The sequence below is a fragment of the Coturnix japonica genome, linkage group LGE22C19W28_E50C23, assembly GCF_001577835.2.
Source record: "Coturnix japonica isolate 7356 linkage group LGE22C19W28_E50C23, Coturnix japonica 2.1, whole genome shotgun sequence".
NCBI lineage: Eukaryota > Metazoa > Chordata > Aves > Galliformes > Phasianidae > Coturnix > Coturnix japonica.
This window is the reverse complement of record NC_029544.1, coordinates 1,340,445-1,362,807: the sequence shown is the minus strand read 5'-3', so window position 1 is coordinate 1,362,807 and position 22,363 is coordinate 1,340,445. Positions and strand designations below refer to the sequence as shown.

The following is a 22,363-nucleotide window of genomic DNA, read 5'->3' as shown; positions in this document are numbered from 1 at the left end:
ATTCCCTGCCCCGGATTTTATCTGTTAGAGAAGCTCTTTCAGTTGCACTCAGAGGCCGATGCTGAGCTGTGGCTGCTGGAACAGGGGCAGAAGGGCCCCCCACCACTGTAAGTGTGCTCCCCAAACTGCAGCCCTGGGGTTTCATGGGGTCCCCATTGGGTTATATGGAGGGATATGGGGTGGAGGAGTTTGGAGGGGAGGGGGGGGGGTGGGATTTTTGCTGTATTAAAGCAACCCCAGCACTGAGGGAGGATGTGGGTTGTGCCCCTCTGAGCCCTGATCACCTGCACCCCCAGATGCATCTTTAATCCCAATTTAGGAGATGCTTCTCTGGGTTATGGGAGGTTAAGACCCCCCGTCCTCCTAACAACAAGGTGGTAATTTGGGGGGGGAAATTAAACTGTGGTTAACTACTGAGAAACCAGCAGGGCTCGTATAAAATCAATATGGGCTTGTTGGGAACGGCAGCTCCAAATCACACACTTCTTAATAATTAATTGGCACAGTTATATATAACTCCGAGACAAAATATATCCTCTTAATCTTTAATTAGTTAGCTGCTTTGCAGGTTGGGACTGCTTGGTTTTTAAGAACCAGCGGGGGCCCAAAGAGCTGAGAGCACAACGCAGCCCCCATCACAGCTCGTTTTGGGCTGAGAAGCACAGAAAACCCTTTGCTGATGGTGACCTTGCCATGATGTCTGCAGCTCTCTTGGTGCTGGTTTCCTTCATCTCCATTGGGATTCCTGCCCTTCACTCCTCTTGGGGAACCCACGTTGCTCCGGGTGGCAGAGGAGACATCCCCAAAGCCATCAGCTGAGCCCCTAATTACAGCAGCAGGGCTTAAATTCGCAGCTCTGAGTGGTGGTGAAGCTGGAAAACATGACAGGAAGCAAAGCTGATTTGCATGTTTATGCTAATTGCCATTGAACAAACCTTTCAAATCAAAGCGTGCGTTGCAGATGGCTTGCAGATTTACACCACGCTTCGGCTTTATTTATTATCCTTCAGACTGGTAATAATTGGTGCAATATGGGAAAGCTGGAAAGTCTGATCCACAATACAGCTGTTAAAGCAAGGAGGAATGTATTTCCAGGAGCAGCTCAGGGCTGAATGACTGAAGGGATGGGAGCTGTGCCCCCATGCTTGGACCTCCTCCCCCTTTGGGGTTCATTGCTGGGAGTTTGTTTGCTCTCATACCACTGCAAAAAGAAAGCATCATGGAATCACAGCATATCTGGGGGCTGGAAGGGTTCTTAGAGACCACAGAACTGTGGGGTGGTTGGATTGGGAGGGAACATAAAGGTCTCAGAACCTTGAGATGATTGGGTTGGAAAGGTCCTTTAGGATCACAGAACCATCGGGTGGGTCCTCACAGCCCCCTGCTCTGGGCAGATCCAATCCCTCCATCAAGAGGCCTTGAACTTCACTGTAGGTAGAGAGACTGAGAAACCCAGCTCAGTAGTCGGGTTATCCCCTCCTTTGGACAGCATCACTTCCCTTTTCAGCTATTTGATTTCTTTGAAATCACAACAAAACTGCAACTACAACTTCTTTCCATTGCAGTGAATCACCGACATCTCCAGAGATCCCACAGTAGGACGGAGCGCAGCGCATCCCCATGTCCCCTCCTTGCAGCCTTTGGATAACACACAGCTTCTTCCCTGACCAGGAGTGATGGAAATAGGTGAAATATTCCTCCAGCTGTGCCAGGAGGTGGCCAGGCTGCGGGAGCTGAGCTCCAGGCAGAGAGAGCTGCTGCAGAAGCTGAGCACCAGGAAGGGCAGCACTGTGGGTGAGCAGTGGGGATGGGGATGGGGGGAGGTGATGCTGAATTGCTCCTTCACTGCAAAGAACAGATCCAGGCTGATGGAGAGTATTTCAGCCTCTAACCTCGTGCTGGTGAGAGCTTTGCTGCTATAAAGGGCGTAATGAAGGAGCTGGATGAAGGCACAGTTCCTTGTGCTGGCTGCAAGGCGTTTTGGCTTTGCCTTTGCCATCCAATGCATGGCCACGTGTGTGTGTGTGTGTCTGCTGAGAGCCGTGCTAAACCACGATTTACTCTGGGCAGAGCAGGGAGCTGTGCCAGATGGTGCCGATGGCCTGGAGCCTTTTTTGGAAGCAGACGTGGTGCTGGTGCAGCCTCCAAGGACCCCACTTTGCCCATGCAAATCCTCTCACCCAGCCCAGCAACCTGCGCGGCTTTCCAAGCCATGGCTCTCCTATTCCCCACCGTGCTCTGGATGCTCATCTGCTCCCCTCCAACACTCCCATTAATGAATCCCGCGGGGTCCTGCAAGCTTTTCCCAACCTTACAGGCTGTTTGGTGCAATCAGGAGGTCTTTGCCCGAGGAAAGAGCAGCCACGTGCAGCTTTTGCAGCCTCATTTCCCTCACAATGAAGAGGGTGAGCCTGCAGCCTCGCCCTCTGCACGGGGCTGGAGCTCAGATAAACATCTCCAAGCAGCAACCGGACCAAAGCCATCACGAGAGGACGCAGAGATGTCATCTCCCCTGGTGGGGCAGCTGATGCTCTTCCTCCAGCTCTCAGCCTTCTCTATCTCTCCCCATCTGCCACTTCATGCTGGCCCAGCCTTGTATTTCTTGCCATCCCCTGGCTGCAGAGGGGGGGTAGCGAGCTTTGCTTGCCCACCCCTTGCAAATGAGATAACACAGGGCTGTTTCACTATAGCACAAATAGAGAACAAAGCAAAAGGAAGGGGAAAAAACACGGATGGGATGCAGCCAAAACTCACCCAGCCCTTGGTGCAACGCCTCTGGGTTCCAAAGGACCCCCCCTGGCTGCTGAAACAACGAGATGGGGATTGTTAGGCTGAGTTTAGTGAGTGCTGGATGAGTTGGCACCAAAAGGCAGTAAAAGGAAATTGTTTTAGTTTGGATGCTAATTTAGTTATTTGTGGTGGGGTAGAAAAATTAGTCAGCTTGCTGTAATGTGTTGCTATATTTGACAGTCTTTTTAGGCTGCTTTCCCTTAATTGCGTATCTTGTGGTTATCGCTGGAAGGATGAGGCTCCCAGGTTAACAGCAATAGGATGAGAGGTGACGGCCTCACATTACACCAGGGGGGTCAGGTTGGGTGTTAGGGATGATTTCTCCTCTGGGGGAGCAGTGATGTGTTGCTATGGGCTGGAGCAGCATCCCTGGGGGGTGTTCGAGGAACTGCAGAGATGTGGCACTTGGTGGGATGATGGGTTGGATTGGATGGGCTGGGGTTGGACTGGATGGTCCAGAAGGTCTTTCCGAACTTTAGTGATTCTCTATGGAATTGCAGAGTCCCAACACTGACCTCTCTGACTTGCTTTCTTTCCAAGACATCCCCACGTCGCTGCCCATCCAGTGCACTGAGGACGCTTGGGCAGAGGGAGGGGAGCAGCCCCCAGCTGACAGCCCCCAGGTGCATCCCAAGGCCCCACAGGGCTCTGCCCACCCTCTGACCCCACCAAATGATGCCCACACGTTGCCTGGTGCTGATGGGTGGTACCCAGAGTGCAGTGACCTCAGGGCTGGGAAAGCTGCCCTCCCAGGGGCTTTTATCAGCAGCCAGGAGGGGAGGAAGGAGAAGATGCTGGTAGACACATGGCTGGAGGACTGTAGGATGGCTCATACCACCAACAGCCCTGAGGAAGAAGTGAAAGCTTGCTGCAGCCCACAGGAATTTGTGGCACCGTGCAGTGAGGCCACACACTCCTTCCTGACTATCCTGGACCTCTATGAAGCCCCAGAAACACTTGGGAGGGAGGATGCTCCCAGTGACAGCGCTCTGCCTGCTGCAGAAAAGGTGCCGGTGGAAATCCGAGGACCTCTGAAGGTAAAAGCTACTGGTTTTTGGCCTGGGTTATATTTAGAAGCTGTTTTCTTCTTAAGGAGAAGGAGAAGAAAGAAAGAAGTGGAAGCAGTGTCTGTATGGCTGAGTCCTAATGTGCCTTATCAGATGATAATGGCACAGGAGGAAATTAACGCTGCTCTCCAGTTGGCCCCATACAAAAGCACTTTTCTCACACTCTGCCTTGTGAGAAGCAGCGGGTGATGGGAAGAGCCTTGTAGGATCCTGCAGCGGGTTTGGGGGTCCAGGTACATCTGTGGGGTCAAGGAGAGGCTGTGTCTGCGTTCCCACCACCCCTGTCCCCTTTGCTCCCTGCAGACCTCCTGGACACCGGGGTGGATGCTGGAGGACGCCGTGCTCGGACCAGGCACAGCCGCGGCTGCTCAGATATGTGACATTTGCCAGGAGACTTTCCCTGCGGACACCACAGCTCAGGGTGACTATTTAAAGCACGTCTTAACCCATATGAAATAGGGCTGTAGGACTTTGTGCTCAGGAACCTACATCTGTGCAACTGTGAGCGGCACAACGAGCTCTGGACCTTCATAAGATGCATCTACAGCCCCATTCTATACCACTGGGGCTCCTTGACCTGAGCATAACCAAGACCTTAACTTGATGGGGATCAAAACAGGGGCTCTCACATCATGGTGCAGCCTCCCCACTGGCATCTCCAACAGCTCCAAGCTGCCTCCTGTGGCTCCCTGATTCAATTAAGCATCATTGGACGGTGTGTTGTGCTCTTCTATAGGACCTGGAGGAAAATATCAGCCTGCAGCTTGCAGGGTTACTAGGAGCATCAGCTCTGCATCAAGAAGGGCCATAAATTCATTGGGCATAAAATTGTTGCAGCCATCCAGAATTTGCCAGAATGGAGAAAAACCGACCAGGTTCCTCCTGCTCTGAGAGCAAGTCCAGTAAATTTCATTTAAAGACTGTGAGCACAGATGGCTTTTCTCAAGAGTCAAAGCAGTTGTGGCAGAGGGCTGAAATCTATGAGATGCACTTTGTGATGAGCTGTGGGTGTGTGTGAGTGGCACAGTTCACATTAATGGGAATAGATTGCAGAGCCCAAGGAGGGACAGCTGCATGCACTGGTGCAGGTCAGGGGCTGAGCTGTTAGAAGGGAGAAGGACCTGGGGGTCCTGGTGGCCAAGATGGCCAATAGTGGCCAACGTGGTTGTCCAATGGTTGACCATGAGCCTACAATGTGCCCTGGTGGCTGAGAAGGACAGTGGTGTTCTGATTGACCATCTATTGACCAACTATTGCCTATGGGCCAGCAGTGTGCCCTGATGGTGGACAAGGCCAGTGGGTGACCAGCAGTGGGCAAATGGTTGACCAACAGTTGATCAAATCTGGACCTCAAGCCAACAGTGTGCATTGGAGGCCAATGGTTCCCTATGGGCACTGCAGTGTTGCTCCTCTGCTCTGCGCTGGGGAGGATTTGGGGCTCTGTGTTAAATCACTCTGGGCTCCTTTATGGTCAGGCAGACCTCGAGTTGTGCCGTGGTTCTTTGCCTGTGCTCCTTTCCTGGTGACTCAGGCTGGGGCTGAGCTGTGCAGGTTCTACCCCCATCTAACTTCACTGCATGAACTTTCTCAACACGCTTCACTGTATTTTTAGACGTTACGGTGCAATTAGTCACCCCCCCCTCCCAGCCAGATGGTCCACGGTGACACAGGAGCTTCTTTTTTTAATCCCACACTTTCCATTGGCATGAGCTTCCCAAATAACCTTAAGTATAGGGTGTTTGTTTTAGCTGCAGGGTGGGCGGTGTGATTGTTTTCCCCAGGTCACCTCACCGGGGCTGAAGTTGGGTCATTTCTGGAAACAAATGGCAGATTGGTGGCAGTTTCCAGTAAGGAGAAATTGAGGCTGGATTGGAAAATCAAGCAGAATTACGTCTGCTTGCTTTCTTGCTGTTGGGCGCCTGCATTGGGCTGGGGGTCAGCACGTCCTCCTGTGGCTCTTGGTTTCAAAGCAGGGCTGGGAGAAGGAGGTGTCACCTATTCCCAATGGAAACCAAGCTTTGAAACTGCAGCTGGATAACAGATTGGGGTGGGAAATGTTCAGTTGTTGGGTTTTCTAATGAAGGATGCTGGGCTGTTGGGGGGGAATTGGGACATGGGCATCCTGACCATCTATAATCAATCATTCACATGCTCTAGACAGGACCCAAAAGCAATCAGGATCCCACTGGGCACAGGAGGGGGAATGCAATGCCTCTAATGGGGAATGTGGTGAAATAGTTACATTTCCTCCATCAATAAAAACATATTCCTTGAAGGAAAGGTGCTGTGCTTGTGCCCAATCCCCCCCCCCATTGCTCCCCATCCCCAGGGGAAGGGATTCACCTCCCCACAACCCACAACCTGCGCTTCCAGAGAGGGTAAGGAAACTGCTAATGGCTCTGTTAATTAATAACCGACCCTCTGTTTTCATCTCCTATTAATGGAAAATAAATGTTTTCCTTATCCTGGACACGGGCTCAAGGAGTCTGAAGCTGGGACACGGAGCAAAGGGCGTTTCCAATCAATTCATATCACCAGCAGGGTGTTACGTGTGGGATCTGAGAGCGGCGTCTTGGTCAGGGGGATTTGGGAAAGGGCTTTTTGCCTTTAGGATTTGCCATTGAAAATACAGCAGGGAGCAGCAGAAGGGGGGTAACGGTCTGTCCCCACAGCAGGGGTTTGCCAACACTTCTGCAAATGCCCAGTGTCTGGAGGGGAATTTTGGTGATGCTGGAGGAGAATTAGAGGGTGACGCTGTGGGGGTGATGCTGAAAAAGGGGGTGATGCTGGGGTGGAATTGAGGTGCTACTGGGGGGGTTAGTGATGCTGGAGGGCGAGGTGGTGCTGTAGGCAGGTGATGCTGGGGGGGAGTTGGGGGTGATGCTGGAGATGAGGTGATGCTGGGGGAGGTGAAGCTTTAGGGGTGAAGCTGGAGGGAGCAGAAGTGGCTGCTAAAGGGCTGGGGGGCAGGAAGGGAATTGTTGGGGGCAGGAACATGAGGGGGTGATGACGGTGGGGGCCTCGGGGGGGCGATGCCGGGGAGCATCGGGGCCGTGCCGAAGGGGATCTATGCGGGGGGACCCCGGGGGAAGGAGAGGAGGCTGCCAGTGGACCGGGCCGAGCTGCGTTGCCCCCCAGTGCACCCCCCCCCCAACGGGCTCGGCCTCCTTCCCCCGCCCCCTCCCGGCCCTGGGCGGGGTCTGTCCCCGCTTTGGAGATGGTGGAGCCGATGTGAACGGATCGGGGTGCAGAGCGGCTGCGGCCCCCCCTGGCCCCGAGCCCCGGGGGGAGCCCGGCCCCCCCCCAGCCCAGCCATGCCCGCGGGCAGCACGGAGCCCGATGGCATCCTCAGCTATCAGGTGGGGGGTGCACGGGGAGGGGTACCCGGTGCGGCCGGAGGATGCTCCGTGGCTGCTCACTGCGGCATTTCCAGCTGCAGGATGGGGGGCATGCAGGGGGTCTGCTGGGTTGGGGGCAAAGTATCTGCAAAGAGGGGGTTGCGATTGGTCTGCAGTGGGGGTGCAACGCGTTTGTGAGGGATGGGGAGAGCATCTGTACAATGAGGCATGAGGAATGAGTGTGTGGGGGGGCGGGGGGCAGGTTCTGAAATGGGGGGACAGAAAGGAGGCAGCTGTAGGGCCGAGGGGTGGAGGTGGGGGGGGCGGGGGGATGCACGAGGTGGATGCAAAGAGGGGTGGAAGGTGCCTGCCTGGGAGGGGCACAAAGGGCATATGGAGGGTGTCCCCGGCTGGTGGCACCCCCCTGGGCCCCCCACCCCCTCCACACCTGGACGTGTCCCCTTTGTGTGGCCGCAGCCCATTAGAGTGGGGACAAGGGCCCCACAACATGCAGTCCCGGGAGGGGTCGGGTGCAGCAGGGAGCAGCAGGGAGCTCCCCCCCCATTTTAGCATCATCTGGCCCTGCTGCACCCATCTACTGAGCATCCATGGGACCCAGCACCCCATGGGACCTGGCACCTCCCATGGGACCCCATGCAACCCATCAAACCCCATTGACACCATAGAACCCCATTCATTTGACCCTGCACTCCAGGGAAGCCTGCACCCCCCATTGGTCAGCATACCTCCATTGGACCCTACACCCTCTGTGGGACCCTGCAGCCCATGGGACCCCCTGCATGGAACACCGTGCACCCCCAATGAGGGTAGCTGTCCTCATCCCATAAGAACCCCGGCATCAGACTTAATTAATTCCATTTGGGTGCAATTAATCCCATCCCATTGGCTCACGGACCCTCACAGACCCCATCACTGCAGCCATGGGACAGTGGGGATGGGGCTCATGCAGTGCTTTCTTAACTGGAGAAGCTGCACCGAGGCAGGGCACCCACAAATCCCCATTGCAACATGGAAATAAAAGTTTTTGCTCAGCAAACAGCAGCGTGGAGCAGGGACAGAGCGTTGTCTCAGGGCCATTTACTTTGATGGCTCCATTACAAGAGGCTTCCAAGGGGGATGGGCTGCTCAGACCCCAGTCAGACAGTGGGTCTGGCACAGGGAGGTGCCCCCGTATCCATTTGCTACCGTTGCACCGAGCACTAAATAATAGAGAAGCAGCGGGATTGGAGCTGGGATCCCGATGGGATTTGCTCCGGGCGGAGCTCGGTGTCAGCTTCCATCCCCGTGTTGTCTTACAGCTGCCTCACCTTTCAGGGCCGGCAATTCACCTCCGGTCTGAGTTCATTGCAGGGGGGGATGAGCTCAGATGGGGATGAGCTCAGATTGGGATGTCAGGTCGGGCTGTGGGATGACAGGAGGTGCTCACCCATAGGGATGCCCCATTCCTGTGTTCCATGAGGGCTCTGGGCAGTGCTTTAACCACTGCAGGGTACAAAGCTGCAGGGTATGGGGATGAGAAACCTTTGCACGGGGCTTTGTTTTGCTGTATCCTCACCTGAAAGGAAGCTCTGCTGGTTGGAAATAGGCCGCTTGCTTTTCAAATGTGGATGAAGCCCAAATGACCTTCAGCCACTCCGTTATTCAGCCCCGTTAACAGATGGGCTCCAACCAGGAATGCTTTGGGCACGGCTGCCTTTGGCTCAACCAAATCCATCATCCTGATGGAATTCCAGCTGTATTTTGGCCATGACTTCAGTTCTTGTGGGGTGTGGGGTCAGAACCCAATGCCCCCAGGGGCTGGAGGCCGTTGGCTGGTGGAGGTGTTGGTGGGGACATCGTGGTGGTGGGGAGATCGTGTTGGTGGGAGCATCGTTTTGCTGGGACCATGATACTGGTGGGGACATGGTGTTGGGGGGCATCTCCCAGTTTCCGTGTCCATGCTCCATGAATTCTGATTCCGGAGAACCCACCCGTGTTTGTGCGGTTGGGATGGGGGGGGTCACTGGGTTCCTCCTGGTGGGGACAGCTCTGCTGGGGGCTGCAGGATCTATTCAGATGTCCCGGAGGATCCTGGCTCCATGCAGGACCCAAAGGATCCATCTGCCCCCAAACGCGATGTCCAGCGTGGGGCTGAGTCGAGGAGCACCCGTGAGAAAACCCTTGTGGAGAGGCTGCAGGTAGCACGGCCAGGGCTCCTTGCTGCTAAAATGGGGCAGAGGTGGGAAAACATGAGCCATGAGAGCTGCTTTAGCCATGGGAGCATCAGGTCAACCCCAATGCATCAATCCAGAGAGCAGCATTGTGGAGAGATCCCCCTTCCAACACATAACCGCAGACCTGGGGGTGATGCACTTCTGCTGCATCAATTTCGGGTGCAAATCTCCAACAAAAAGTGCACCATTGTCACCTGTTTGAACAGCCCACGACCTTCTGGTGGCTGCGGTGTCAGCAGAGGGTGGGGAATGGGAATTCACAGCTCCCAGCCCTTTGTCATCCTCCTTCGTGAAGGGATAGTTTGGCAATCTCCTGATGCAGCGATGGTATCTCAGCCCAGGAAGGGATCAGCTCTTTTCCAAGGGGAAAAATCACATCTTGCATGGAAGGCACCCACTACCTGTGCCCCTCAGTGCTGGAGATGGAGCTGTTCTGTAGGTCTCTGCTTTTGGAGCTGGTGATGGCCATGTCCTGTGGCCAAGTGCCACCTAGCGAGCCCTGCAGGTATCTCCATCCAACACAGCTGTGCTGCATCTTCAGGCACGGAAAAGTGCATTTCTCCCCTTATTCTTGAAATCTCTTCATTTACTTCATGGAATCAGGGAATGGTTTGGGTTGGAAGGGACCTCAAGGATCATGAAGCTCCAATCCCCCCAACCTGTGACACAGGCAGGGCCGCCAACCTCCACATTTAATACCAGCCCAGGCTGCCCAGGGCCCCATCCAGCCTGTCTCTGAGCACCTCCAGGGATGGATGGGGCATGCACAGCCTCTGTTTGTTATAGAAAGCTACCAAGGGGCTACAGAAACATGGATGTGGGTTTTGCCTTTGAGGGGGTCCAACACATGCTGCCTTCTCTTGCAGTAAATGCTGGCAGCCTCAATTTCTATAAGAATACAAGAATAAAATGTAACCCTGCTCCTTGCCCAACAGGGACCCGATGAAGAGGCGGTGGTTGACCAGGGAGGAACGAGCAACGTTGTCAATATCCACTATGAGAAGGAGGAGCTGGAAGGTGAGAGGTTGGGCTGGATCGTCTTTTCCCACCTTAATGATTGTGTTGGTCTATAGCAGCACCTGCTGTACCTGCTAACCAAGAAATACGCTTCCTTTCATGTTATTTTGCTTTTAATGGAGGAGGGCAGGGTGAATCCCAGAGCAAAAGGGGCTGGAAAGAACCTTTGGGCTCCCCCTGCTCAGACAGAACATTCTGGGCTGCACCTTGTCCTGGCAGCACCAAGCAGATCCCAGCCCCATCCTCCTGGGTTCCCCCTTTGGATGTTGATCAGCACTAACTGCCTCTAATAAGCTCCTGCTCTGCCACAGGACACCGGACCCTGTATGTGGGTGTGCAGATGCCCCTGGTGAGGCAGAGCCACCGGCACCACCGACCCCGCAGCCAGAAGCATCGGAAACGTGAGAGGGTGAAGGAGGCAGCCCCCGAAGAGCAGGGCTGCCAATGTGAGTCCTGGGCATGAGGAGCTTTGGAGCAGGGGGGTTCAATAGGTGAGGTCTGTGGGGTGGGTGAGCTGCTGTTTAGGGTGAAAACTGCATTGCAAGGGTCTCTATTTGCAGAGCTGGAGTGTGGGACTTTAGGGATGTGGTTATCAGGCATAGTGGGGATGGGCTGATGGTTGCACTTGGTGATCTTAGGGATCATTTCCAACTCAAGTTTTGCCTTTACTGGATGCTTATGGCTGACCTGGTCCCAGCATGGTGCATGTTTGGGTCTGTGCTTCTCCCACAGACACGCCGTCCCAAAGGGTGCAGTTCATCCTCAGCGCCGAGGAGGACGAGCAGCACGTCCCTCACGACCTGTTCACTGAACTGGATGAGATCTGTGTGAAGGAGGGCGAGGACGCAGAGTGGAAGGAGACAGCCAGGTAAATGGCAGCTCCTCCTGCAGCAGGGCTGTGTGCGGTGCCATGGGGCTGACCCCGAGCGGTGCCTGCAGGTGGCTGAAGTTTGAGGAGGACGTGGAAGATGGAGGCGAGCGCTGGAGCAAACCCTACGTGGCCACGCTCTCCTTGCACAGCCTCTTTGAGCTGAGGAACTGCATCATCAAAGGCACAGTGCTGCTGGATCTGTGTGCCAACAGCACCGAGGAGATCGCAGGTACCGCTCGGTGTTGGGGTAGGACTGCACTGCAAACCTCATCCTATCTGCCAGAAATCCCATTGCACTTCTGTGTCACAAAGGTTTGTTGGGGTTTGCTTTGGCCTGGCATCAGGCTGAGTGTCTTCTTGCAACACGGGACCCTTCTAAGAGCCATTTGTGGGGCTGGAGAAATAACTTAGAGATTATTTCCCATCCAATAAAGGTGTTTGCAATCAGGGCTCAGCAGTCTGCTCATGGAAACATGGAGTTTGCATGGAGCTGAACCTCTTAGAAATGAACATAGCCTTCATAAGGGCTGAGCCTCGTTAAATAAATTGGTTATTAACAGCTATTTCCTCGCATTCTTTATTATTCCCTTTTGCATTAACACTCAGGATTTGGGAACTTTTGAAGGCAGAGTCTATCTGGCAGATGACCAGGCAATGTGTTTCGGGATGAGGGGAGGGGGAAGATAATAGGAGTTAATTGGAAAAGCAGCTTTGGAGAAAGGATGGTTGACTGATGGTCTCCATTCAGCCCTTTCAGGAGGAGCTGGAGTCACAGCCATTCTCAGCACATTCCTCAGCAAATTGAAGTCATTTGATGGAGGGGACTCAGGGAAGGTCTGTGCTGTGGGTTGCTTATAATTTGGTTAGAAAGGCGGAGTGATACTGAAAGACCAGACCAGGCGAGGAAATCACATTATTTAGAAGGAGAAATAATTGTAGTTGAGCCATGAATCAGCACTTTGATGCTGTTTATTTAGTGAAAGAAAATCCTTGCTTTTGTTGCAGAAGCTCGATTGCATTACAATACCTCCTGGAACAAAGCTGGGCCCATGCTGAGCTGTGCTGCATTCCTCTTGGGTTCTGCAGGGGTTCTCCTCCTCTCACGTCCCTTTACCACCCTCAGATATGATCCTGGACCAGCAGAGCCACTCCAGTGAGTTTGATGAGAGCACGAGGAAGAAGGTCCGGGAGGTTCTTCTCAAGAAGCACCACCACCAGAATGAGAAGAAGAGAAACAACCTCCTCCCCATCGTCCTCTCCTTTGCTGACAAGCCAGGTGAAGGGTCCTATAGGGCCAAGCACTGGGTGAAGGTTCCTGTAGGGTTTGACACCAGGTGAAGGTTCTTGTAGGATCTGGCCCCATTGGACTTGCCCTGCACAAGGGTATGTGCCCCAATTGCTCCTTGTCTGTCTTTCTGAGTCTGTCTTTCTCCTCCCAGCCCAAACGCTCATCCCCCATCCTTCTCCCACCACCACAGAAGCTAAAAATGGGGTGAGCCAGGACACCAGCCCCATGGATTTAAGCAAGGTGAGATCCTGTAGCTTTGGGGCTGGCTTTGCTCTTACAAATGCATCTACAGCAGAGTACTGTGGTCTTTTACTTTGGGATAAAAGCCTGGCAATTCTTTTATTTGTTGTGCACAGGCAGAGCTGCACTTCATGAAGAAAATCCCCACTGGGGCTGAAGCAGCCAACGTGCTGGTGGGAGAGCTGGATTTCCTTCAGCAGCCCATCATGGCCTTCGCCCGCCTCACCCCGGCCGTCCTCCTCTCGGGCATGACAGAAGTCCCCATCCCAACCAGGTATGAAGGAAAAGCACAAAGTTCTCCTTTAAAAGTAACATCAAAACCCAACATCTCAATTCATCCCAAGGGAATGAGACCAGCAGGAGCACATTCCCCCCATCTCCCATCCTATACCTCCAATCCATCACCCACCTCCCTGGTCTCATGTTGTGCTGCTGGGATTTCTTTGGGTACTCCCTAAGCAAGGACCTGTTCTTCTCTCTTTCTCACTCAGGTTTCTCTTTGTGTTGTTGGGACCAGAAGGAAAAGCCCATCAGTACCACGAGATCGGCAGGTCCATGGCCACGCTCATGACGGATGAGGTGTGATGAGATAATAGAGATTTTGGGGTCATTTTTGGCTGTAGCAAGGAAGCAGATTTGGAGAGCTGGAAGCTCTAAATAACCCACCCTCTTTTTGCACTTAAAGCCAACACTTGGGGTCTTCATTGCCCCATATAGTGGCCATGATGGAGATGAGTTGACAATTAGGCTGGGTGACCGTAGTGGTCTTTTCTAACCTTAATTATTCTATGATTCAATCCCACATTCCCACCCTGGTGACAATCCTGCACCTCATCCTGCTCCCCAGAATCCCCAACATACGAAACCTCTTTAAGCTGACCAAAGGATGGGAGGAGATCACCCCAAATCCCACAACACACAGATTTTTTTCCCTTTCACATTTATCTGGGAGCTTATTGCACCAATTGGGACACCGATGTCACATTGTCCCCCTTGACCAGTTGTCCCCCATACCTGCAGGTTTTTCATGACGTTGCCTACAAAGCCAAGGACCGGGATGACCTGGTTGCTGGTATCGATGAGTTCCTGGACCAAGTCACGGTGCTGCCACCAGGAGAGTGGGACCCATCGATCCGCATCGAGCCCCCCAAAAACGTCCCTTCGCAGGTGGGTGCATACAGGGATGTGTGAGGGGGTGGGTGGGAGGCTTACAAATAAATCCATCTCTATGTCTTACTGCTGTCTGTACAGAAAAAAAGGAAGACGCCTGGAGCTATGGATGACAGTTCTTCTCACACAAAGCCTGAAAAACACTGCGGCCCTGAGCTGGAGCGGACGGGAAGGTGGGAGGTTCAATATTCCTATTTAGAATAAAACAGGAGATTTGGGTGAGGTGTGGGGTGGAAAGTCTTTACCCAGAGGGCAGTGAGAACCATTCTGTGGTTCTATGATCTTTGAGGTCCCTTCCAAACCGAGCCATATTGTGGTTTTATGGTTCCATGATTCTATGATGGGGTCCCAGGTTTGCTCCTTTTCATTGCTGGAGAGGCTTTTTCTGTGTGTGAAATGGGAGAAGAACACTGATTTTAGCTATGAAAGCTGCTCTGTGCCCATGGTTGCACAGAGTTCTCTGTTCTGCCATAACTCTCTGTTTTCCTGTCCCTCCTCCAGGCTTTTTGGAGGTTTGATCCTGGATGTCAAGCGGAAAGCACCGTGGTTCTGGAGCGACTTTCGGGACGGGCTGAGTCTGCAGTGCCTGGCATCCTTCCTCTTCCTCTACTGCGCCTGCATGTCCCCTGTCATCACCTTCGGGGGGCTGCTGGGGGAGGCCACTAATGGCCACATAGTGAGTGTGGGGTGATGGGGGGTGTGTGGCTGTGGCACAATGAGATATGGCTTGGTGATGGGTGTTGATGGGTTGGCAGTTGAGTTTGATGACCCCACATTTCTAACTGCTGTTTCTATGTCTCAATTTCAAATTTCACTTTATGTTTTCACACCAATGCTTTCCTCACAGGGTTCCTCACTTTGCTTTTATCCATGGATGCTTTACCCATGTGATTTAATTGCTCCTCTCTTCCCTGGGCAGAGCGCCATGGAGTCGCTGCTGGGTGCGTCCATGACTGGCGTTGTGTATTCCCTCTTTTCTGGCCAACCTCTCACCATCCTTGGCAGCACCGGCCCCATCCTTGTGTTTGAGAAGATCCTCTACAAGTTCTGCAAGTAAGTCTGGCTGCACGGAGCCTCCTGAAGGCTGAGAAGAGGCCTTTTTTTTTGTTGTTTTCCTGTTATTTTTCTTAATGGTAGCTGTAAGATTGGAGTTGGTTGGAGATGGCTTCTATGGCAAGCACAATGTGCTCCCCTTCAAAGACCTGACCTCAATTAGCCTCTGAGATATTAACACCCCATCACTATTAAATAATGCTAATTACCTAATTGGCCTCTCCACCCCTGTGCCCACACCCTACAGCCCTGCGGCTGTCTGTAATACATGCAAAGTGCATTCCTTGGCACGTTCCTACATCTCTCTGGATTTTCCCTGAAGGAAATCCCATTGGGTTTCCCTCCCATCGCAGGGACTATGCGCTCTCCTACCTGTCCCTGAGGACGTGCATCGGGCTGTGGACTGCCTTCCTCTGCATCGTGCTGGTGGCCACGGACGCCAGCTGCCTGGTGTAGTACATCACCCGCTTCACAGAGGAAGGCTTCTCCACCCTCATCAGCTTCATCTTCATCTACGAGGCTCTGGAGAAGCTCATCCACCTGGGAGAGACCTACCCAGTGCACATGCACAGCCAGCTGGACTTCCTCACCCTCTACTAGTGGGTTTTTTCCCCTAAATCACCCCATTGGGTGCTTAGGGTTGCACCTCCATTGCTCCTCCTTCCCTTCCCCTTGGTTCTCTCCTCCCAGCTGTAAGTGTGAGGCTCCCACTCATCCCACCAACGAAACGCTGCACTTTTGGCAGAGCAACAAGGTCAACCCTGCAGCCATCGCCTGGGAAAACCTCACCGTATCTGTAAGTGCCCATTGGTTTCAAAGTGGTGCCAAAGCCCTTTGGGTGATGTTGTGCTTCAAACTGATGTGCAGTGCTTCCCACCCCATGGTCTTGGGAAGGAGTGCACCACATTCCCAGCCCTGTGGTGATGGCTGTCACCCAAGGCTGTGCTGCAGGATGATATTTCTGGCTGGGAGTGAGGTCAGTGAGCACTGGAGGAGTTGGAGGTCTTAAGTTCATTCCTGAAGGTGGTAATTGGTTCTTTAATTGGTCCTCAGTAACTCCAGGGCTAGTTCTTAGTCAGTGCTGTCTGCACCTACATGCATAAGTCTTAGTGTCTGAGTGTGCACACATCTGCGTGTCTGATGTGTCCCAGGGATTGATGTTCTGTCTCTCCTTTCCTGCCATGGTGGTCACTGCCCTACTTCCCTGTTCTCCCTTTACTCTGCCCCCAAGAGGTTCCAGAACCTCCTTTGGGTGTCTCATTCCCCTGCTATACCTTCAGCCATGGCTGCATGCAGTCCAAGCAGAGATCGTGCCATGGCTCTGTGCCCCATCACAGCCCATTTTTACCTCTCCCCTTTGTTGATGTGTCACTCATTAAGGTCCCGCTGCTCCTCAGATATAAATATCCCCTGCCAGCAGCAGGCACAAGGTCATGGCTCTTGGACAAAGCCCCCAACCCTGCCCCAGTCACCCAATGTTTCCTTTGAGCACATGCACCTCTTGTGTCCTCATGCTGTTTCTCCAGGAATGTCGACATTTGCATGGAGAATTTCATGGACCCGCCTGCGGACACGATGGCCCCTACACACCCAATGTCCTCTTCTGGTCCTGCATCCTCTTCTTCTCCACCTTTGTCCTCTCAAGCTCATTGAAGATGTTTAAAACCAGCCGCTACTTCCCAACCAGAGTAGGTAGAAGGTGGGGGCCAGCAGCAGGCCCCACATTCATTGCCCCAAATACTGGAGCATTTGCCACCTCTGGGCCAAGAACTGCTGATGGAAGAGCCTTGAAGGCCATGATTTCCATTGACTTGGATGGTATCTCAATTGGCTTGGATAGGAACTCCATTGGTTTGGATGGGATCTCCATTGGTTTGGATGGGAACCAATAGGGAACAAACAAAGTGCCTATTTCAGCAGTGAGAGTGGCTGCAGTGGCAGATGTTTATTTCCAAATATTTAATAATAATTAAACCAAAAAGAATCAAAACATCCCTTTCCCCTTAATTAAGCTGTTTTCTCTCCTATGTGATGCCAGATCTCACAGGGACAAACTCAGCAGCAGTTTCTAACCAAGGGATTCAGCTCATGTCCTCAGAGTGGTGGGGTTTTGTTGACCAGCCTTCATGTTGTTCCTATCCCTAAGCTTTTTCATCTCGTGCTGTTCCTGTGTTTGCCATGACTCTTTCTTTCAGCACTGATTTCTTGCCCCCCCCACTCAGGTCCGCTCTACAATAAGTGACTTTGCTGTTTTTCTCACCATCGTCACCATGGTGATCGTTGACTTCCTCATTGGGATACCATCACCAAAGCTCCAAGTCCCCAATATGTTCAAGGTAATGGGGAGCTTCACCCCATGCCTGTGCTTCTGGGATCATCACCCTGGCAGAGGGTGATGCAGAGTGTTGGGAATGCTCCAAAGTGGAGATAGAAGGGAAAATCCAAGCTGGCAGGTGATGCTGATGCCGATGCTTTGTCCCAGCCCACCAGGGATGACCGTGGGTGGCTCATGAACCCCATAGGACCCAACCCCTGGTGGACGGTGTTGGCTGCATTCATCCCAGCTCTGCTCTGCACCATCCTGATTTTCATGGACCAGCAGATCACAGCTGTCATTGTGAACAGGAAGGAGCACAAGCTGAAGGTAAGGGGTTGTGAGAGGAGAATCCACCCCCAACCCCCCCCAAAAAAATGCAAACGTTATTTTGGGACAACTCAGCTCTGCTTGGCAGGATGCTCTTCTGCATTAATGGGAGAATTTGTGCAAACCTGAGCATACCCGGAATTGTTTCCAATTACTTTAAATTTTCTAAGAGTTGACATGAGCTGGAGCAAGATGTGAGTTTGCCTCATTACCCCTGTGCTGTGGGATGCTCTGTTTCTTGTTCTGCAGAAGGGTTGTGGGTACCACCTGGACCTCTTCATAGTGTCTGTGATGCTCGGGGTGTGCTCGGTGATGGGGCTGCCCTGGTTTGTGGCCGCGACCGTCCTCTCCATCACCCACGTGAACAGCCTCAAACTGGAGTCGGGCTCCTCAGCTCCAGGGGAACAACCCAGATTTTTGGGGATACGAGAGCAGAGGGTCACGGGACTCATGATCTTTGTGCTCATGGGCTGCTCCGTCTTCTTGACCGCTGTGTTAAAGGTAGGAGGAAAACACAAAGCAACCAACAGCCTCAAAGATTTGGGGGGATTGCACAAAAATAGTCCCTAGTTCCCTTTCTCCAAGTCTGAGGGGCAACAGGAGGTGATCCCAAACACTGAGGTGCAACCCATAATAGCAACTGGCATCACTTACATTTCCCAGCCCTTCAGACCCCAGTTAGGCATACATGAGGGCAGCAAGCCACGTCATTTCTTTGGGTGTCTTTTGGACCCACTGGTGTTTAGGGGCTCAAATGTTCTGCATTTTGCATGCACAAAATGTCTCATGGATAAAATTCCCTGTGGAAACTGGAAGGCTTTGGGCAACTTTATGCAGAATGAAAGGATAAAGTTGAAAATACAGTGGCTTTACTTACAGTGATAGCGTTCCCTTTGCAGTTCATACCAATGCCTGTGCTGTACGGAGTCTTTCTCTACATGGGTGTATCGTCTCTCAAAGGAATCCAGGTATGGACTGTGATGCCATGCAGGTGTTTGCTCCCTGATATTTCATCTTATTGGGAAAAGGGGGAAAAAAAGCTCTTGTAGAGAGTATCAGGGGAAAGGGAAAAGCCTCTGCAAATGCAAGTGATGGAAATGCAGGATCATAGAATGAACTCATAGGCGTCATGAAGCCCAGCTTCTTGGTTCTTAAACTCCAATAAACTCCTACAGGTCTCAGTAAGGCCACCAATTAATTCCCTGCAGCCCCACAGTGGCATCTCCTTGTTGTTTTGCAGTTCTTTGACCGCCTGAAGCTGTTTGGGATGCCGGCCAAGCACCAGCCTGACTTCATCTACCTGCGGCACGTGCCTCTGCGCAAAGTGCATCTCTTCACTGCGATTCAGCTCTCCTGCCTCGTGCTGCTCTGGATCATCAAGGCGTCCCCTGCGGCCATCGTCTTCCCTATGATGGTTGGTGGCTCTCAACAAGATGCTTGCAGCTCTGGGTGTAGTCATGCCTCTGTTCTCAACATAGCTTCCCTTTAAGGTCCCTTCCAACTCAACCATTCCATGGTTCTGTGACCTCTAAGGGCCTTTCCAGTCCAACCATCTTATTTTTCTATGACCTTGAAGGGCCCTTTCCAGCCCAACCATCCCATGTTTCTGTTTCTGAAGGTCTTGGCTCTTGTTTTTGTCCGGAAAGTCCTGGATTTCTGCTTCTCAAAGCGAGAGCTCAGCTGGCTGGATGACCTCATGCCAGAAAGCAGGAAGAAGAAGTTGGATGATGCCAAAAATGAAGCCAAAGAACATGAGGTAATGCTGCTGGTTGCCTGGGGGCTGTGGGATTTCGATCATTAAATGGTGTGGGGAGACTGGAATTAGACAGAAGGAGATCCCAATGGCCCAGATCCCACTTCATAACCATTTTTTTTTACCCTAAATTATCACTCAAACAGACATCCAGTAAGCTTAGCTGTTGAGCAATCATACATTATCAAAATGCCTTCTAAAAGAAAGTTGTTTTACTACTGTTGTCATTTTTATCATTATTATTGGAAAGATTTGCTCATAATGGGTCTTTTAACCCCTGAAACATCTGGAGTGAAAGGTTTTCTTCCTGCTCCATCAGTGCTAAAGCTGCTGAGGACCAGGAGGGGCAGCATGCAATGGCTGTGTGGGGTTTTTTGCTCAAAGACAGGAGGTTGATCTGCCCCTCTGCTACAGGAGTCTCAGCAGATGATGGAAGCTGCTGCTGCAAACTCAGTCCAGCTGAACCTAGGGAAGACGAGCTACATGGGTGTCCCCAAGCAGAACAGCAAGGACAGGTAAAGCCCTACCATGCATGTTGGGATGTGTTGGGGTTGGACTGGATGATCCTATAGGCCATTTGCGACCTTAATCTCTATGATTCTATTAAGGGACATGGTGAGTGGGCTGGGTGAGGGTGGGTCGATGGTTGGAATTGACGAATCATGAGGTCTTTCGCAACTGTATTAATTGATTCTGTGATTGCAGAGCTGACCCTTCTGAGATCAACATCTCAGATGAAATGTCAAAGACAACTGTTTGGAAGTCTCTCACCATGAATGCAGAAAAACTCTGAATCTGAGGAGGAAAAAGGTAAAAGGTAATGGTGAATGTGACCATGCTGCTCTGCAAGCCACAGAGCCAAAGAGCTCATCCTCCCCAAGCACCAGGGGAGGTTTAGATATGAGGGTGGGTGATTTTAGAGGTTTTCTCCAACTGCAATGATTCTGTATTTCTCTCTTTTTCCTTATTTTCCCCTCAGTCGTCCTCTTTAGGGATCTTGGCTTTGAAGGAGAGGAGCAAGAACGTGACTCAGGGATGAGCCAGAGCAGCTGTGTTGGGTGGAGGAAGCAAACACGCACCCTCCCTGGTTCTCTCCTCCAAGTAGCAGGATTCCCATTAAAGCCATTCAAGTTATCCTCGGTGTGCTTCAGGCATTCAGTATCTCTAGACCAGCAATCTGAGGTGCACCTCGCTGTCAGTGGGAGCTCGGTGTTGCTCAGCCTCCGTGTGTACGTGTGTGTGTGCGCGTGTCGTCGCGGTCTGTGGTGGTAGAGGGGCAGCTACCGCTTGGTCATTCAGTGCTATCTAGTTTTGTTTTTTATATCTAATCTCCCCCCCCCAATTTCCCCTTTTCTGTCCAAATATAAACTCTGAATGTACACAGTAATTTTCTGTTATATTTGATGCATTCTCCACTTTCTTCTTCGTCACTGCCAGAGTTCTGGTTTGGTTTGGGGTCCTTGCTTGGATTTGCTCTTCCCTTCTATATCTCTACTGGTGTGGGAGGGATGCAGAGAGAAAGGAGAAGTGTTTGTTCCAGTTTTGCCATCATTTTCTTTGCTTTGTGTCCACAGAAGGGATTGGAAATGAGTGATCTTTAAGTACCCTTCCAACTAAACAGTCCCATGGTTCTATCATCTTTGAGGTCCCTTCCAACACAGTATTCCTTTGATTCCATCGCCTTTAAGATCCTTTCCAACCCAACCATCTTATGGTTCCGTGACCTTTGAGGTCCCTTCCAACCCAACCGTTCTGAGGATCTATGATTTTTCAGGACTCATCCAACCCAAATTATGGTGCTTTGATTCTAAGGGGCAGAAATGCCACCTTCTTGTCCCTGGCTGTAAGCTGATAGAAGGAAACTCTTAAAACCCACTGCTTTGAATGAACCATATGGTCACAGGAGCAGCCAGCCACATCCATTGCTTTCCTTGCTTTTACATCCCCAGGAAGCTCTGCTCATTTTAATTTTCCTGCCCCTCCCCTCCCAAACAAAAAGCCTTTTCCAACCATTATGATTTGGGGACGATTTGATATTTCCATGTAGGGGGTAGGGAGCATCCCAAAAGCATCCAAAGGAATCAGCATGGGATTAAAATCACTTCCTTGCATCATGCCACGTTGGTCCAGTTGGCAGCAAACTTCATTCCCCCAGTGCAGGATGGGTGCTGAGGGTCACCCTTATCTCTGATGCCTTAAACCAGCTCCTGGGGCCAAGCACAAAGGCAGCTCTGTTATATTAGAGGGCTTTGGAAGCACTGGGGGTGCAAGGAGGAGGAGGAGGAGGAGGAGGAGGAAGAGGAAGGCTCACTGCCAGCAATGCACAAAGCAAAGCTCCCCTCTCCCATAGGATAATAACAGGATCCCAAACGAATCCTATGGAGAGCCCTAAGTGAAGAAGGGTGGGAGGAAAGTAAGAGGGTAATAAGTTTGGTGCTGGCACTTCTGTTTTCTCCCACTGTGTTCTCCCTTCTTGCCATTCTACATGTAGAAATAGAGACTGAATTATTTTTGCTCCTGCGATACCGAAATGAATTTATTTTTGTTGCAAGAGATGATCTAGTTTGGAAACTCTCAGTGTTGTAAATAAAATGGGGAGGGAAAGAAAGCATCCGACCAAAGCTGTGTGGTCTCCCAGTTCTAAATTTTGATTTATATATTTTTTAAAGAATTTGGTTAATTTTAGGGCTCGTTCTGTGGAACCCAAATACCCAAATACGACTCCATGCTGCTGTCTCGTGGTTCCTGTCTTGAATTGTTGCTGCTGTTGGCGTGTTCCACCATCTCAGCCCCATCTGCTGTGGGTTTTCTCTGTCGTTCATTGACCACGATGGGAAAATAACCCAATAAAATCTGTTTGTGTCTCAGTGCTGCTCTGGTGTCTTTCGAAGGGCCGTG

At 51.9% G+C, this 22,363-nt stretch overlaps 2 protein-coding genes across 3 annotated transcripts; both read left to right on the top strand.

The window, feature by feature from the left end:
* The first annotated feature begins 2 nt into the window (after positions 1–2).
* LOC107325812 (TRAF family member-associated NF-kappa-B activator-like) lies at positions 3–6,327 on the top strand. 2 transcript variants are annotated; one of them, XM_015887002.2, is made up of 4 exons: positions 3–107; positions 1,566–1,794; positions 3,331–3,827; positions 4,161–6,327. In XM_015887002.2, the coding sequence occupies exons 2-4, from the start codon at positions 1,677–1,679 to the stop codon at positions 4,314–4,316; spliced, it is 771 nt and encodes a 256-aa protein (XP_015742488.1). In that variant the 5' UTR covers positions 3–107; positions 1,566–1,676; the 3' UTR covers positions 4,317–6,327. The 2 variants fall into 2 exon arrangements, with proteins under 2 accessions (XP_015742488.1, XP_032296988.1); XM_032441097.1 differs by lacking the exon at positions 3–107 and having other exon boundaries at positions 867–1,794.
* A 740-nt stretch (positions 6,328–7,067) lies between these two features.
* Positions 7,068–22,332, top strand: SLC4A8 (solute carrier family 4 member 8). The gene is given in 25 exon segments (XM_015887012.2): positions 7,068–7,216; positions 10,365–10,446; positions 10,758–10,892; positions 11,179–11,314; positions 11,386–11,546; positions 12,441–12,593; positions 12,757–12,845; positions 12,962–13,119; positions 13,337–13,424; positions 13,866–14,012; positions 14,097–14,188; positions 14,517–14,691; positions 14,935–15,068; positions 15,422–15,667; positions 15,759–15,864; positions 16,595–16,756; positions 17,291–17,404; positions 17,551–17,712; positions 17,962–18,213; positions 18,612–18,680; positions 18,953–19,126; positions 19,331–19,468; positions 19,880–19,980; positions 20,171–20,282; positions 20,445–22,332. Coding segments are annotated over 24 exon segments (3,207 nt in total). The 5' UTR covers positions 7,068–7,171; the 3' UTR covers positions 20,259–20,282; positions 20,445–22,332.
* The last annotated feature ends 31 nt before the right edge of the window (positions 22,333–22,363 follow it).